At 40.1% G+C, this 15,783-nt stretch overlaps 1 protein-coding gene across 5 annotated transcripts in view; it reads left to right on the top strand.

Moving 5' to 3' along the window:
* Nucleotides 1–15,705, top strand: part of ago3b (argonaute RISC catalytic component 3b) — a 24,967-nt gene extending 9,262 nt beyond the window's left edge. For 4 of the 5 annotated variants that reach the window (XM_005943564.2, XM_005943563.3, XM_014340495.2 and 1 more), the window contains 15 exons: nt 727–863; nt 2,274–2,408; nt 2,573–2,660; nt 2,757–2,904; nt 3,621–3,740; nt 3,830–3,973; nt 6,000–6,133; nt 6,399–6,583; nt 6,778–6,937; nt 8,379–8,469; nt 9,145–9,339; nt 9,634–9,768; nt 10,385–10,486; nt 10,901–11,100; nt 11,481–15,705. In XM_005943564.2, coding sequence (XP_005943626.1) covers nt 727–863; nt 2,274–2,408; nt 2,573–2,660; nt 2,757–2,904; nt 3,621–3,740; nt 3,830–3,973; nt 6,000–6,133; nt 6,399–6,583; nt 6,778–6,937; nt 8,379–8,469; nt 9,145–9,339; nt 9,634–9,768; nt 10,385–10,486; nt 10,901–11,100; nt 11,481–11,589 — 2,083 coding nt within the window. In that variant the 3' untranslated portion in view covers nt 11,590–15,705. The remainder of the gene's footprint in view (nt 1–726; nt 864–2,273; nt 2,409–2,572; nt 2,661–2,756; nt 2,905–3,620; nt 3,741–3,829; nt 3,974–5,999; nt 6,134–6,398; nt 6,584–6,777; nt 6,938–8,378; nt 8,470–9,144; nt 9,340–9,633; nt 9,769–10,384; nt 10,487–10,900; nt 11,101–11,480) is intronic. The other variant, XM_005943565.3, reaches the window with a different exon arrangement.
* The last annotated feature ends 78 nt before the right edge of the window (nt 15,706–15,783 follow it).

Genomic DNA, 15,783 nt, shown 5'->3' with positions numbered 1-15,783 from the left:
TTATTAAATCGTTGTCATTTGGAAATGAGATCGCACATAAGTATGAATCGAGATCGCGATCTTCTAACGATTAATCGTGCAGCCCTAGCTGATTGGCTCTTAGGGCTGTTCATTTGCCTAATATTGCATAATTTAATCATAGATTTTGTTCATTTGTCCTATTTCTGTCAGAATGTCTTTGCTTCTTGTTTGCCATTACTCTGTTGCATTTTACATTTAAGTGATTAAAAACTGTAAAGGCTAAATAATGTAATCTGAATTAAACATGTGAGTAGTGTCTTTGTTAGTTAATTCTCAAGTCAGGAAATATGATCCAAAGATGCTCGCATCCTGGAGATATACAGCTCCCTTAATTTATTATGCAGCATTTCAACCACAACAGAGTTGCACATTTCATGTATTGCATTTCATCTACAATACCTCAGGTAGATGTATTTTTAGATTAGTAGATGACCCCACTGGGATTTGAATTCGACATGCAGAGATGGATTAAAAGCATCTTTTTATGTAATCTACCTTGGGATGTGTCATTTGGTGAATCCATTAACCAAAATAACTTTCAGTAACATGAACACAAACCCTCTGAGCCTCCTGTGGTTTGAGACATGAAACTCATGGCTTGTTTTGCTGTACCCAGTGAACTCCACAGGGAATGTCGCTTCCTATCACAGTAAGTGTAATTTCTGTTCCCTGCTTACCTCTGCGTGTCCTCTACATCGTCACCAGGTACACCCCTGTTGGAAGATCCTTCTTCTCCTCCCCAAAGGACTATGACCATCCACTAGGTGGAGGAAGAGAAGTTTGGTTCGGCTTCCATCAGTCAGTACGGCCAGCCATGTGGAAGATGATGCTAAATATTGATGGTAAGGATGGTGAAAGCAGGAACATTTAAAAGGAATGCATGTAGTGAATACGCATATGCTTTCTTGCCCAGATTAGGATGACATGATCGTTACTGTGTGTGCACTAAACTTAACTACTACTAGTTAATCTGTACAAAAGTAGAGGTCTTAAAAATTTTACAAGTTTTACCATTTTTCTCTTTTCTGAGTTTTTTCAGCTGTCTCCTTTTAGTCACACAGACTTGGAGACAGATTAGCAGGTTGGGGAATGGCTGCCAACCAGTTACTCAAAGAAAATATGATTCCTGATTGGTTGTGAGTGTGCGCTAAATGGTGCAGGCAGTCATTAGATGAAACTAGTTGCTTTATGATTACTTTGGTCACCAGCAGATTGCTGCGGTTGCCCATAGTTTGCATGGAGGATGCAATTTATGGACAAACGCGTTTGGAAGTATCACTGCAGTGCAGTAGTGGAACCTCATAATGTGACAGAGGCTAAGAATGATTGCCTTCAGAGTAAAAGTTGTATCTTATTGCTGAATTATTTCAAAAGGTATGTCTATTGCTTTGATGGCAAATGTTCTGTTTTCAGTTTCCATCACACTTTCTGGAATTTATCACAGTGTGGGTAGTTCGTGAGTGTTGGCAAGCAAATTGGTATCTTCATGCATTCGGTGGGCGACCACAGCAATCTGCTAGCAACCAAAGCCATCACAAGAAGGTTTTTGCTGCTGTACTCTCTCTGCAAATGATTTCGGAGACTGCCAGCAACCACTCGCCAGTCAGGGAATTAATTCTGCCTTCCCCTTAGTCACCTATCCATAACCAGTCAGTGATCCCTGCCACGTTGAAAGGCCACACTGACTGGTCTCTAGACCTGTTTGACTTATAAGCAGGTTTGCAAATTCCTGTAAACTTCAGTTTGATTTTAATTCTTCTAGTTGAATTCTTCATGTTAATTGGTAAGCTTTGGATGTTTTGTTACATTTCATTACATTTGGAAAGGTCTTCTGAGTGTATGCACATTAACTTACGTATTATAATTCTTTTTTTGGCACGATAGTAAAAGCACAAAACTAACTTTTAATGTCATTACGAAATTTTGGGAAAAGCAGACATTTCAGTATTTTACTGTTTTGTCACAACAAAATCCAGAATTTGCTACAGCTCTTGGTGTCCAGCTGTTTAATGACTTATAATCAAATTCAGATTTCCCTTTTTGTCTTAATCAAAGCCTCTAAACCAATTCGGTATGTCTTGGCTGTCTACATAAGGCTTCACCATTCTTATATTGATCTGATTTGTTGTTGTGGCACTGGTCAAAGTTGCAACAATTAGATTTTCCCAAAAGTAACTTTTGGTTATGTGACTGAAAATGAATCTTTCTGGCCTACCATTTTGACTGTCCTAACTCATCTTGTGTTTTTTCAGTGTCAGCCACAGCTTTCTACAAAGCCCAGCCAGTCATTCAGTTCATGTGTGAGGTTCTGGACATTCACAACATTGACGAGCAGCCACGCCCTCTCACAGACTCCCACAGGGTCAAGTTCACCAAAGAGATCAAAGGTACATCACAGAGGAGTGACAGCCTCTGCTTGTTTTTTATCACAGTGTCACAGTAATAACATTTTGTTTATTGCTGCAGATAATTTAAGATCGTGTATGTAATTGAGGTATCAGTTGTTCCACTGTTGGGGGGAGCTAACTGCTTATCATTTAAATCTTCACAGGTCTTAAAGTGGAAGTGACACACTGTGGAACCATGCGTAGGAAGTACAGAGTCTGCAATGTAACACGGCGCCCTGCCAGCCTCCAGACGTACGTTTCCATATTGCTCCCCCAGTAGATGTTAACTCGCACTCAAAGCTGTTGCTGGCTTACAATAACACATTCTTGTTACTTTCAAATCCTCAGATTTCCATTGCAGCTTGAGAACGGTCAAACAGTTGAGCGCACAGTGGCTCAGTACTTCAGAGAGAAGTACAATCTGCAGCTGAAATATCCCCACCTGCCTTGTCTGCAGGTGGGACAGGAACAGAAACACACCTACTTGCCTCTAGAGGTAAGAACTAATGTTGATCGTAAGAGTTTGCCCTAAAACCCTAAAAGAACAGTCTCTGGATTTTAAATCATTAGAGGTTACTTGCTACTGCGATTGAGAACAATGTGCATTTCTCGCTCTACAAAAGACAGTCGACACACGTTGATTCCTGAGGTCTAAATGAATTTTGTGACATGAATTCTTGGGACTGCGAGGTTTAAACCTGGCAGGGCCCTTCTATGGAGTTTCCATGAAGTTGGCATCTAAGAATGTTAGGTTAATGCTGCCTATGTTGGATGACGACACCCTATGAACACAGATTGTTAATCTCAAGTTTCACTTCCTGGTTAAATAAAGGTTTTAGAAAATGAGCTTTTTTTTTCGCATCTAGGGTCATCTAGGTTGTGTTTTTTTTTTTTTTTTTTTTTTTTTTTTTTTTTTTTTTTGTTCTTACCATTATATCCATCTTGTGATGCTGTTTGTTTTCTCTTCAACTAATGGAAGTTTAGAAACAGGTTCTTTTGAGTAGGTAGTTGGCTTGTTAAATACATGAAAATGTAAAATATAGCTTTACAAGTTGATTAAAATTTCACAGAAAAGATATAAATGTGAGATATGTAACTCCACTGCAGTCGGTCTACTGTAGTTTCCATTTTGTCAGTGACTCGTTTGGGTTCAATACCTTCCTGAGAAATGCAGCTGATTAACCGCTTCCACACTTTTGTTTTTACTTTCAGGTGTGCAACATTGTAGCAGGACAGCGCTGTATTAAAAAGCTAACAGACAACCAAACATCAACCATGATCAAAGCCACAGCCCGCTCTGCACCAGACAGACAAGAGGAGATTAGCAGGCTGGTGAGTGTCCTGTAGGCCAAAAGTAATGCAGCTTGGGAGATTTAGTTTTTTGGTGTCTTTGAATAAATAGACTTTTGTCCCCTTCTTAGGTGCGGAGTGCAAACTATGATGCCGACCCGTTTGTCCAGGAGTTTCAGTTCCGTGTGCGAGATGAGATGGCTCAGGTGACGGGTCGAGTCCTGCCAGCCCCCATGCTGCAGTATGGTGGCAGGGTGAGCTCTGAACCCTTTATGGTACCTTCCCCTTTAAATCACGCTTCATACGCATGTGTGTGTCCTTCTACATGTCTCTGTGTGTGTTGCAGACAACAGGATTTCCTCCACTTAGCCACAGGAAGAGTTTTTGGGGTTTTTTTGGGTTTGTTTGTTTTTTGTTTTGTTTTTTTCAGTTTTATTGATACAGAGTCAAACCATAACAGTCGCCTCAAGGTGATTTATATTATTAAAAAACTCCAACAATTAAATGAGCCCCTATGAGCAAGAGCTTTAGTGATAGTAGGAATGAAAAACTCAAATTTAACAGGAACAAAACTTCAGAGGAACCAGGCTTAGGGAGGGGCGACTTGCTGATTCGACCGGTTTGGGGTGAGGGGAGGAAGACGGGACAAAAGACATCCTGTGGAAGAGAGACAGAGATTAATAAGAACCAATGATTAAATGCAGAGAGGTGTATTAACACATTGTGAGTTGGGAAAAGGATGACTGAATAAGAAATACTCAATGGACCATGGGAATCCCCCAGCAGCCTACACCTATTGCAGCATAACTGAGGATTCAGGGTCACCTGATCCAGCCCTAACTATATGTTTTATCAAAAAAAAAGTTAAATCTAATCTTAAAAGTAGAGTGTGTCTGTCTCCTGAATCCAAACTGGACGCTGCTTTCGTAGAAGAGGGGCCTGAAATCTGAGGGGGAGAAACAACCTACACAACCAAAACAGTTTGGTCTTATGGCGTGTTTGCAACAAACTAGAAGCACAGTTTTCCTTCAGCGCAGTTGCAGAAAGTATGTGTAATGAGGCAAATTTGCACCAGGAAATATCAGCAGAGATGAGGTGCACATTTTTCAGCCAAAAAAAGTCCTTGCCGTTGCTTTGAGAAAACCAAGTGGCATCCTGGGATCGTCCTGATTCCACTGACAATCACAAATGGGGTACAATCTTTGTGGCACCTGTTAGCCTCTGCTTCACCTGGTTTCCTTTTGCTGCACTTGGGATCAGCTGTTTGAACCCTATCTATGCAGAGTCCAACACAGAAGCAGCAAAACCAGAAATGAAGCAAAATTGCCCCCTTTAGCACACCTTTGTGCTACTTTCAAGTTAAATAAACCTAAATTGAGGATTAAGAAAGGAGCTGACTGGCAGAAAGCATTCCCCAACATGTATTTCAGCCATGAGATTTCATATATGTGAAGGTGTTGGTGATTGTTTTTTGCAAATTGTGTATATTTTTTCATGTTAAAAAGATTTGTTCTTATGATTAAAAATGTGCAGTTATGCAACTCTCTCTCAAAGGTCAGTGTGCTGCATAGTCAGAATTATTACATGAAAACATTTATAAAGCAGGTGAATTTCACTTCAAAACGGCTATGCCGTACCACATCATCCACAATAATACAACTCTAAATGTTTACATGATGTTAAAAAAAAAAGTTATCATCCATCCTTAACAAAGCACAATACTTTCCAAAATATCCACGAAATCTGTGGCTCTTGACACCAAAATTGTGTGAAAAGGAGGAGATGCTAGCAGGTGGAGATGTGCAACACAAAAGTAAATGAATTTAATTTACTAATTTCATTAAGTAAATGAATTAGCTAGTTTTCCTGTGGAGAAAACCCTGGGAGGAGAAATCATCTTTAATTTGCTTCCACTGTTCGACTACAAACTAATTCAGCTAACATTTTCTCATCTTTCTGAACATGTTTGTGATTTCTGTTTAATTACACCTTAACTCATGAATGCTGTTTAGGGAGATCATCTACACAGATAATGTTGATTTATTTTTTAGTGGCTCTGTTTTGCATGTCAATCATAAAATAAATTTTTTCCCTTTGCATGTGCATGACGAAAGAAAGAATAAAAGCAGCAAAAATATTACTAAATAATGAGCCAATCAGTCACTCAGCCGATTAAGAAAACCAGCTGAGCTCCCACTAGCTGCTTACGTTTTATGAATCCATACATTGTCATTGTCCATGTATTATATTTGTTTGTGTGACTGCCAGCCCCAGCGGATCAACCCTACACTGTCATTGCAGAACCGCACAGTGGCCACACCCAGTCACGGGGTTTGGGACATGAGAGGGAAGCAGTTTCACACTGGAGTGGAGATCAAGATGTGGGCCATCGCCTGCTTTGCCACCCAGAGGCAGTGCAGAGAAGAGATCCTCAAGTGAGCTTGGTTTGGTTATTTATTTACAAAGTGGTTAAACTGTGAAACAGCACTTAGTGGATATACATATGTTAGACTTGCTTTAGAAGTGTGTTAATTTAGTAACAATTTGTTGTGGTTTCAAAAAGTAAACTGAAACAAAGTTTCATTGGTTATTTAAGGTATTTGATTTGTTCTATGGAGGTATAAGTTAAGTACGGATTGTTAATCTTCAGAACCATACTGCTCATTAAACTTTAATTCCCCCCCACCCTTCTTCTTTCAGGAGCTTCACTGACCAGCTGCGGAAAATCTCAAAGGATGCTGGGATGCCTATCCAAGGCCAGCCCTGTTTCTGTAAATATGCCCAGGGAGCTGACAGCGTGGAGCCCATGTTTAGACACCTGAAGAACACCTACGCTGGACTGCAGCTCATCATCGTGATCCTACCTGGCAAAACACCAGTCTATGGTACAAAGATCTTTTAATTTCTAAACCAAGTGTTGTTTAACAATAATATCTTTGTGTTCTAAAAAAAAAAAAAAAAAAGAGATTTTGAAGTTAAACTCTCTCGAAGCAGAAAATGGCTTTATATGTCTGACATATGATTATCAAGCATGCCTGCATAGAGTAAAAGGATGACTAATATTTCTGATTACCCACAGCTGAGGTGAAGCGGGTGGGTGACACCCTCCTCGGCATGGCCACCCAATGCGTCCAGGTGAAGAACGTAGTAAAAACGTCCCCTCAGACCCTCTCTAACCTCTGCCTCAAGATCAATGTCAAACTGGGAGGCATCAACAACATTCTGGTTCCACATCAGCGGTAAGCTCACAAAACTTCAAACTGAAATTAACAGACTTTGATGGTTTTTTGTTTGGTTTTTTTTAAACAGATTCTCACTGAAGTGCTTATATGCAGTGTTGGGGAGTAACGGAATACATGTACCGCCGTTACGTATTTAAAATACAAAATATGAGTAACTGTATTGCGTTTCAGGTACCGTTTAAAAAGGTGGTATTTAGAATACAGTTACTTTGTTGAAATAAATGGATTACACGGCGGTACTTTCCTGTTTCATGTTGTGGCGGTCAGGACCATTTCGGTTTTGTTTGACAGTAGTTCCAGGCGGCAGCGTTGCGGTTGCCATCGTTACAGGGTGACGCTCTCGCTCTGCGTGTTTCCTGGGTGAGAGAGCGCGTTTTTGTTGTTGTTGTTGTGCTAAGCTAATAGGCAGAATGCTACAGGTATAGCTCTAAAGCAGGGGTGCCCAATCCCAGTCCTCGAGATCTACTATCCTGCAGCTTTTAGATGCATCCCTACTCCAACACAGCTGAATCAAATGGTGTGATTACCTCTTCAGCATGCCATCATGTTTGGCAAAGGCCTGATAACAAGCCATTCAGTTGATTCAGGTGTGTCAGAAGAAGGATGCGTCTAAAAGCTGCAGGACGGTAGCTCTCGAGGATTGGGATTGGGCACCCCTGCTCTAAAGAATGTAGCCTCATGGGCAGTGTAGTCCGTGCTGCAGGGAGAATGGACTGCCATACTCGTTATGTGTCTGTGAGCGCGAGGTGGGAGAAAAAGGAGAGTCAAAAAGTAGAGTTGTCATCGAGGAAAAACGGGAGCTGGAAGCATGTAAATATAATAATAACCACTGCAGCCAAGAAGAGTGCCTGACGAGCCCAGTTGTAAGTAAGCTATTAAGACTCGACTGTACGCTGTGTTCGTGTTTTCCTCCGAAACAATAAGTTCTGTTGCAGCAGCCTTTCAAGGTCTCTCTCTCTCGCAAGAAAAGTTGACCACACAACAAAGTAAAGCTATTTTTCGGCTACGAGCCCGACACGAACCGACCTATTAGCCAGAGGTCCCTTTACCTCCAGTAATAGTAATAAATCACACAGCAATAGTTCACGTAGTTGTAAAAATGCATGATAATATATTAAGCAATCCAAAGTATTCAGAATGCGTTACTCTCATTGAGTAACGAAATACGTTACAGAATACATTTTGGGGCATGTATTCTGTAATGGAATACATTTTAAAAGTAACCTTCCCAACACTGCTTATGACATTATGAGCTAGAAAAAGCTGTGAAATAAATGATTTACAATGTTTATTTGTTTAAAACTATGAAAACAGTTGGCGCTTTTTCTCCTCTGTTTTTCTCCTTAAGGTTTGTTTGCCAAAAATCGTTTGATCTGTGTCATTTCATGACACACTGGTTGGTAGATAATTTTTTTTTTTTCTTTTCTCTTACTTCCAGACCCACTGTGTTTCAGCAACCTATCATCTTCCTTGGGGCTGATGTCACTCATCCTCCTGCAGGAGATGGAAAGAAGCCATCTATTGCAGCGGTGAGTCGTCTCGTCAGGAAACATCTTTTTCCTGTTCTGGTTTCTTTCGTTTAAGAAACACTTATAAATTGCAACATATTCCCTCCTTAGCTGAACTGGAGAAAATTATTCATGTATTGGTGTCATCGTGCTTGGATTACTGTAATGCCCTGATTACCGGCTTGGATAAATCTTTTATACCTCCAGGCTGTACAAAAGGCTGCAGCCAGGATATTAACTCACTCTAAGCAAGCTCACATTATTCCTATTTTTTATTTTTAATATTGACTCTCAGTAGATCTTTGGATTTATTTTAAAATTCCTGTACTTGAATACAGAGCACTAAAGAGCATTTCACAGGCTCAGAGTGTTAGTTCCTCTTACAAGATTTAAGATTTGTGAGGTCAAGCTGTGACTACAGTCATCTGACTGTGGGGACCTTTTTAAAAAAGCAATTAATCGTTGTTGTTGTTGTTAATAGTGGTTTGAGTACTTGTTCTCGGGCTCATGTTTGCAGTGATGAGTCACAAAACAGGCCGAAATGTATCGGATAAATAGAAATGTTGTTGAAGATTATTTGCGCTGTTGATACTATTTAATTGGCTAGGTTAAAGTATTACTTTTGAATTTTTAACAGAAAATGATGGCAGGGTTTTGTTTTTAGTATGTTTTTTGCAATTGTCTACACTCCTATAGGTGGTAGGCAGTATGGATGCCCACCCCTGCAGGTACTGTGCTACAGTGCGGGTCCAGAGGCCTAGACAGGAGGTCATCCAGGATTTGGCCTCTATGGTGAGAGAGCTCTTAATCCAGTTCTACAAGTCGACCCGCTACAAGCCAACAAGGATCATTTTCTACAGGGATGGAGTGTCAGAGGGCCAGTTCAGACAGGTACTTTAAAAAAATATATATTGTTCAAGGCTTATTGTTAGTTTTCCTTTGGGTGGAAACTCTTTCAGGCACCACATAAACACCAACTTAACTTGTACACGAAGTTGTTTATTATTTGGTAAATAACACCAAAGAAATGCTGTTTATTTGTTATACCATGAATGTGTAACTAAAATTAGTAACAGGTAATGTGCACATCAGATACGAAGAATAAGTAATTTTTCCCCACTTGTATTGTAATAAGATTTTCTAAAATCTACTTTTTGAATGTGTACTGTATTATTTTGTGTTTAGGTGCTGTACTATGAGCTGCTGGCCATCAGGGAGGCATGCATCAGTCTCGAGAAGGAATACCAGCCCGGGATAACCTACATCGTCGTGCAGAAACGCCATCACACACGCCTGTTCTGCGCAGATCGCACTGAGCGGGTGAGAAATAAACTACCACTTCTCCCAATTGTCCCATTCCTCCGAGGAGTTAATTAGTTAGTCATATTAGAAACTTACTGTTTTTGTATAATGTGGTTAAAATCTGGAAACAATGGCCTGTAATGGTTAATGGAAAGCTGGATGGAAAAACAACCTGTAACTTTAAGTTAAAGGTACAGTGTGTAACCAGCTGATGATGTTTAGTCAAATCACTGTAAGGTCTCTGGAGACAGGAGGGTTGCATGTTTAATCTGCTGGCAATAAGTAATTGTGATAATACTGGAAAGAAATAGGAATGTTTATGCACGTTTTTGGTTATTAGAGCCCTGACTTCAGTTCAGGAGATCAGGCTTGAGGTGGAGGTGTGTGGGGGGAGGAGGAGGAGGAGGAGGAGTGCATAATTAGAGAGAGAGATGATGATGATGATGATGATGAAATTATAAATGTACAAATTGATCATATGTACTCTTGAAATAGATTTGGGATCTTTAAAAGATAAGATTAAAAGATGTAATTGGACACCAGTCAATGCATATTTGAAAAAGACTTGCTTTTGTAATAAATAAACTCAAATTATTTTCAACCAGTATATTGTTACGTTGTTTCTTCTTATAAGGTGGGACGAAGTGGAAACATTCCTGCTGGCACCACAGTGGACACAGACATCACCCACCCATACGAGTTTGACTTTTACCTCTGCAGTCACGCTGGAATCCAGGTAAGATTTTAAGGACAGACGCAAACTTTCAGGTGACTTTGCCTTAAAGTGAAGCTGAAACAATCTTAGAGCACAGCTCTCATTTGTGAAAAAAATAAATTATTTGGCTTGTGACGTGTTGATCAATCATTACTTGTTAATTACCAGAATTAATTTCCCTTTCTGCCACCTGTCAGTTAAACCTGGAATCTGCCTCTTTCACTCATGTTCATGTTTGAAGCATTTCCCTAAGAACTACACCTCTCACTCTACTGCGTAACTGACACCTCAGCAGCTGTTGGAGAAGGGAACCCTGTTACTGTCAAACACACAGGCCTACCAGCTTCACCTAATTTTAGCCGCTCATTGTTTGCTGCCTCTCGCTGGAGCCGCTTTCTCTCCTGGGTGCGATTAACTCCGCTTTCCTCCCTCCAGGGTACCAGTCGTCCTTCTCACTACCACGTACTATGGGATGACAACTGTTTCACCGCTGACGATTTCCAGCTCCTCACTTACCAGTTGTGCCACACCTACGTCCGCTGCACACGCTCCGTGTCCATCCCAGCACCTGCCTACTATGCTCATCTTGTAGCCTTCCGCGCTCGCTACCACCTGGTTGACAAAGAGCATGACAGGTGGGGTCCGAATATTTTAATGTTTGTATTTGTGTTTTTCATGAAACCCCAGAGGACTTGAACTTCTAATGACTAATATTGCCTGTACCCTTCGAAAACAACAGTTTCATATGATCACCTTTTTGTTTCAGTCAATCCAAATTAGCATTAATATTTTGCTGTTATCTCTGTAGTAGTTTTTGTAGCTTGATGTAGGCCAATAGTATGACTTTTAATACAACTACAGCATATGTCGTCCAATATGGTGGTTAAACCGCATCAGTGAGGGTTAAATAATCATAGTACCATAGGTTTTCTGGGGGCTAACCATTTCAGGTATCTCTGTATACCTTTGTTATCCTTGTACTTATTTTTTTTAATAACTTTTTTTTTTGTCATAGTGCGGAGGGCAGCCATGTCTCAGGGCAGAGTAACGGCAGGGACCCCCAGGCTCTGGCCAAGGCTGTTCAGATCCACCACGACACACTGAGGACCATGTACTTCGCCTAAACACCCCTCCACTTCACTCCACCTCCCAGTTACTCAGCCAGTCTTAGTGCCCAACTTCCTCCTGATCCGGAGTGACTCTGTGCTGGCGCAGCTTTGCTGAAGCCAAACAACGACGACGGCTGTGTAGGAATGTCCTAGAGGAGTCCAGCCATGTTATGTAATCTGAAACCAGCCAAGGTGCTCCGGACCTCCATCTCATTCTCCCCGTGAGCCGTGTCCTCGCCTTCTGCATTTTACAGACACTCAGTTTTATTTTTATGGGATTATTTGGGGTTTTAAAGGATGGTGGAGCAGCCAGTAATCAAAAAAAAATTATTATTTTTGGTGCATTGGTGGTAGAATCACAGAGGACCTGACCTGCTTTGTAACCTCATGTTGAGCCTAATGTTCATGTTTGTTCTTTGGCTTTCTAGAGCCTGTCTGTGTTGTTTCTCTGAGCAAATGTGTGATCGACGTGGCAGCATGTTAGCTTTGGCACCTTTTGTAAATGGGCGGGCTGCCTTAGTGGTTTCTCTTCTGTCTCCCTTTAAGCCAGTTCTGTGTGGTTCCTCAGTCTGTCAGCCAGACAGTAAGCAGCATAACTTTGCACTCTACCAACACAGACACTGAATGAAATCTTCATTTTTCTAAGCAGAGCCACGTACAGCCGTTTTGAGGCATTGTCGTTTGTCGCCTTATTGTGAGGCGAGGTGCATAAACAGAACTATATAAGATTCAAAGTCATTGCCATGAAATGGACTTTGTTCTTGTTTCTCTGACTATTTATGATTTTTCTTTTTCCTTTTTAACTTAAATTAAGAATAATTTACAGCAATAGTGTGTAGATGACCACAAACCTTTGGACTTTTCCCAGTTTTTACTTTTAAAGAGAGGGGAAAAAAACTGACCGATTCAGTTGTGAAGAACTCCTTCAGTGCAATAACGTGTTAAAATGGAGAGCGCAGGTGTGTTTTCATGAGTATTTGTGTTGTTCTTAATGAGATCTGGGAAGTGACAATGAAGATGGAATCAGGAATGTGCAGTATTTGACATTCTGGTGCCCATGTAGGACTGATGCCTCAGACGTGAGGCTCGGTCGTGATGAGGTCTGATTGTGTTTGAGGAGGTTTGTGTTGTTAAAGTGCCTGATATGTTTAGAAATTGAACAATTGGTGGGATGGAAGGTCTTTTTGAAACAGTTTGGGTGCCTCAAAACAGTCGATTTGTTAACAACACACACAGCACACTGGATTGTAGATGATCCTACCGCCAGCCACGTGTGATTGCTAATGTTTGCTGCGTTTTTTGTTTTTCTAAATCACAGATCTGAATATGAAAAATGTTTGAGGTCCTACAGACTCATCATGTTAACCAGAAAAAATTGTTTTCATGATTTTTACAGCTAATCTTTTTTTTTTTCTTTTCTTTTTTTTCGGCACATAGATGATTTGAACAGTAATTATACTTGACCGCTCTCGTTGGTCATGATGTTTTCTAAATGGTGCTTTTGGTCTCCTGGTTCCAGACCTCTAAATGCATTTCATTTGGTTTATTTACTAAAGAAAACCTTTACATCGGCTAAAAACATCAAAAATACACTCACTGTTCACCAACCTGGTTTTCCCGATGATGAAATGATCAAACTCAAGGCAGTAGCTTTGATTCTTATTTATTTTTCCCTTTTTTTGGTAAATGTATTTAACAATCTCAAACGAGATTATACATTTTGTGTTTGAGAAGGATTCGCTGTCCCAGCCTTTGAAATTCAGCTTTTTATTGCTGGTTTCTGTCTCATTTGTTTTCACAAACAAATTTGGATTAGTGCAGCTACAAAGGCCTTATTTTCAGTCATTTGCATGTTTAAAAAAAATAAATCAGAAGTCTGTAAACTCTGAGGGCGATGCATCAAATTTCTTTTGTTGGACCCCAAGAGTCTAAAATCTAAATATGTGTGGTTCATTATCATGTATGATGAAGAACGGTAACGTGTTTTTCTTGAAATATAATGAAATTAAATAAAAATGCACAATGCATCAGCTGCTATTGGCCCTGCTGACTGATCTCAGCAGCTATAATCACTGATGCAGGGCCAGTATTTATCTGGTGCATCCCATCTATTTTGAGCTAGCCAGACATGAAAAATTTATGGAAAGAGCTTTATTTAAAAGAAGAAGAAATAATGACAACAAAAACCAGTATCTGACAAGTTGATATAAATTGGCCCCGAAAATCGACTAATCGTTGCAGTTTGAGTGCCAAGATGACACTTTTCTCAAAAGCAGAGTTATCTTTACGTTTTGTTTTTCCCCCTGGAGGGTTTTTCCTCTATTTGGATTTGCAGGTGGTGATGTTGACATCTTTGTTTATTTTTCAACTTTTAGTCCGTCATTGACGTCTCTGCACTGTTGTTATTGTTGGACACCCAGCCCCACGCAGGCTGTTGCTCATCTCAAACCTTCAGTTTACTTTAACACACATGAAGCCTTCAGGTTTCATCCCTTGGACCAAACCCATGTGCCTGGTCGGGGTGAGTGCTGACGCTCTCCTTGCCACGTGTCACCAGAATCAGCTGCTATAAGAGGAGTTTTATTTAATATTTCAGCAGATAAACATAAATACTGTATATTTATACACAAAAAGCAAAAAGGATATTTTACTGCACTTAACAGAAATTCACGGGGGAGAGAAGTGCTCGTTAGGTTTCTTTATGTTTGGCCGAGGCTGTTTCTTAATGTCAGACATTACCAGCATTTCTTTTAGTTGTTTTTGTTTTGGGGGGGTTGTTTGCTTTTTACTTGAACAATAGCAAAAGTAATGGCGGGCATATTTAACGTTGTTTGCTGGTGCTCTGGTCGTCTCTGTAAGTTGACCTTTAGTCAGCCTTATTACAGGAACCCCCTTCTCCACTAGTGATGCCACAGGACTTCAGATGCCTTTTTTTCCCCTTTTAAAGAAAAAAAACATATTTATATTTACATTTAATAATGAAATACATGTCTTGCTTATTTTTCTAACAAAGTCCTATTTGAAGCAGAAGCCTAATAACTAATAACGTAGAGGTCTGCGATAACTTTCCAAATTTAGGTTTATGTATGTGATCGAGGTTTGTGTTGTCATAGAGCGATCAGATGAATCCTCAGCCCTCCGCACACTGTTTGTGTTATCATCTCAAAAGCTCATCTGAGAAGCTTTAGGACATTGTTTGATTTTTATTCATGTACTAAACCTTTTCTTTTGCATATTAATGAGAGGAGGCTTTATTTTTGGGGGGTTGTTTTCCTGTCCGTTACAGACTGTGCCTTTTTCTGATGGTGCTGGAAAAAAAATGTTCAAAGTGTGCTGAGCCCAGAGTCTACATTAATACGTATATATTAATACCCGGAAATACTGTAATGTGTGTGGAGACCTCTGACATGTATGCCAAGAACACAAAAATATGCAGAATTTATCCGTTTTGAGCTGACAGGACCAAAAGGCCTGCAGGGATTGGTTTATTGAACGGGCACTCGAGCACAACCTAAAACCAAACATTTTTCAGTAATACAAATCATAACTTGGGCGGGGGGGTTGGGTGGGAAGCACTCATGACTCGTAGGTAACGAATATCTCAGTGTAGACATGATGTAGCATATTTATTTATTTCTGAGGCGTACTGCATGTTGTCCTCGGTTGGCGTTTTGTGTGTTCATTCTTAAATGGACAGCAATAATGAAGCAGCTGTAAAATTTCTGTGCAATCGGTTTGGCCGGCCTTCCTTTTTCTCCGTGTTTGCGTGTCTCTGTATGAAAACTTCATTTTGTTTTCGAATGCGAAGTTCAGACGTTTACAGACTTGGACAAAGAGCTTTTGTTTCTCCACGAGTGCCCGTCTCCCATGTTAAGGGATTCCCCACAAAATGAATGAATCTTTAGATGCCTCTGAAGGTTGGCTGCATATCATTCTTGAAGGAAAAAAAAATTTGAGTTTGAAAATGTTTTTTTTTCTTAATTTATGATATTAATAAGTACAACTGTATGTTAAAGAACTTTAGAAGTTTGTCTTAACACTCACCTGATCCTGGTCCTAAGTTGAGCCTTTTTCTTTTTTCTTTTTTTTAATTTGTCATATTTAATTTTTGGAATAAATACTCTATGTATAAAAGTCGTGTTGCTGTCGTGATTTGAAGAAAGTGTCACATCCAGTCTTTGTTTCCAAACATCACACTGAGGCTTTTTG

The sequence above is a fragment of the Haplochromis burtoni genome, unplaced genomic scaffold (assembly GCF_018398535.1).
Source record: "Haplochromis burtoni strain Fernald_Lab_line unplaced genomic scaffold, NCSU_Asbu1 Contig_171, whole genome shotgun sequence".
Taxonomy (NCBI): Eukaryota; Metazoa; Chordata; class Actinopteri; order Cichliformes; family Cichlidae; genus Haplochromis; species Haplochromis burtoni.
This window is presented reverse-complemented; position numbering and strand designations above follow the sequence as displayed.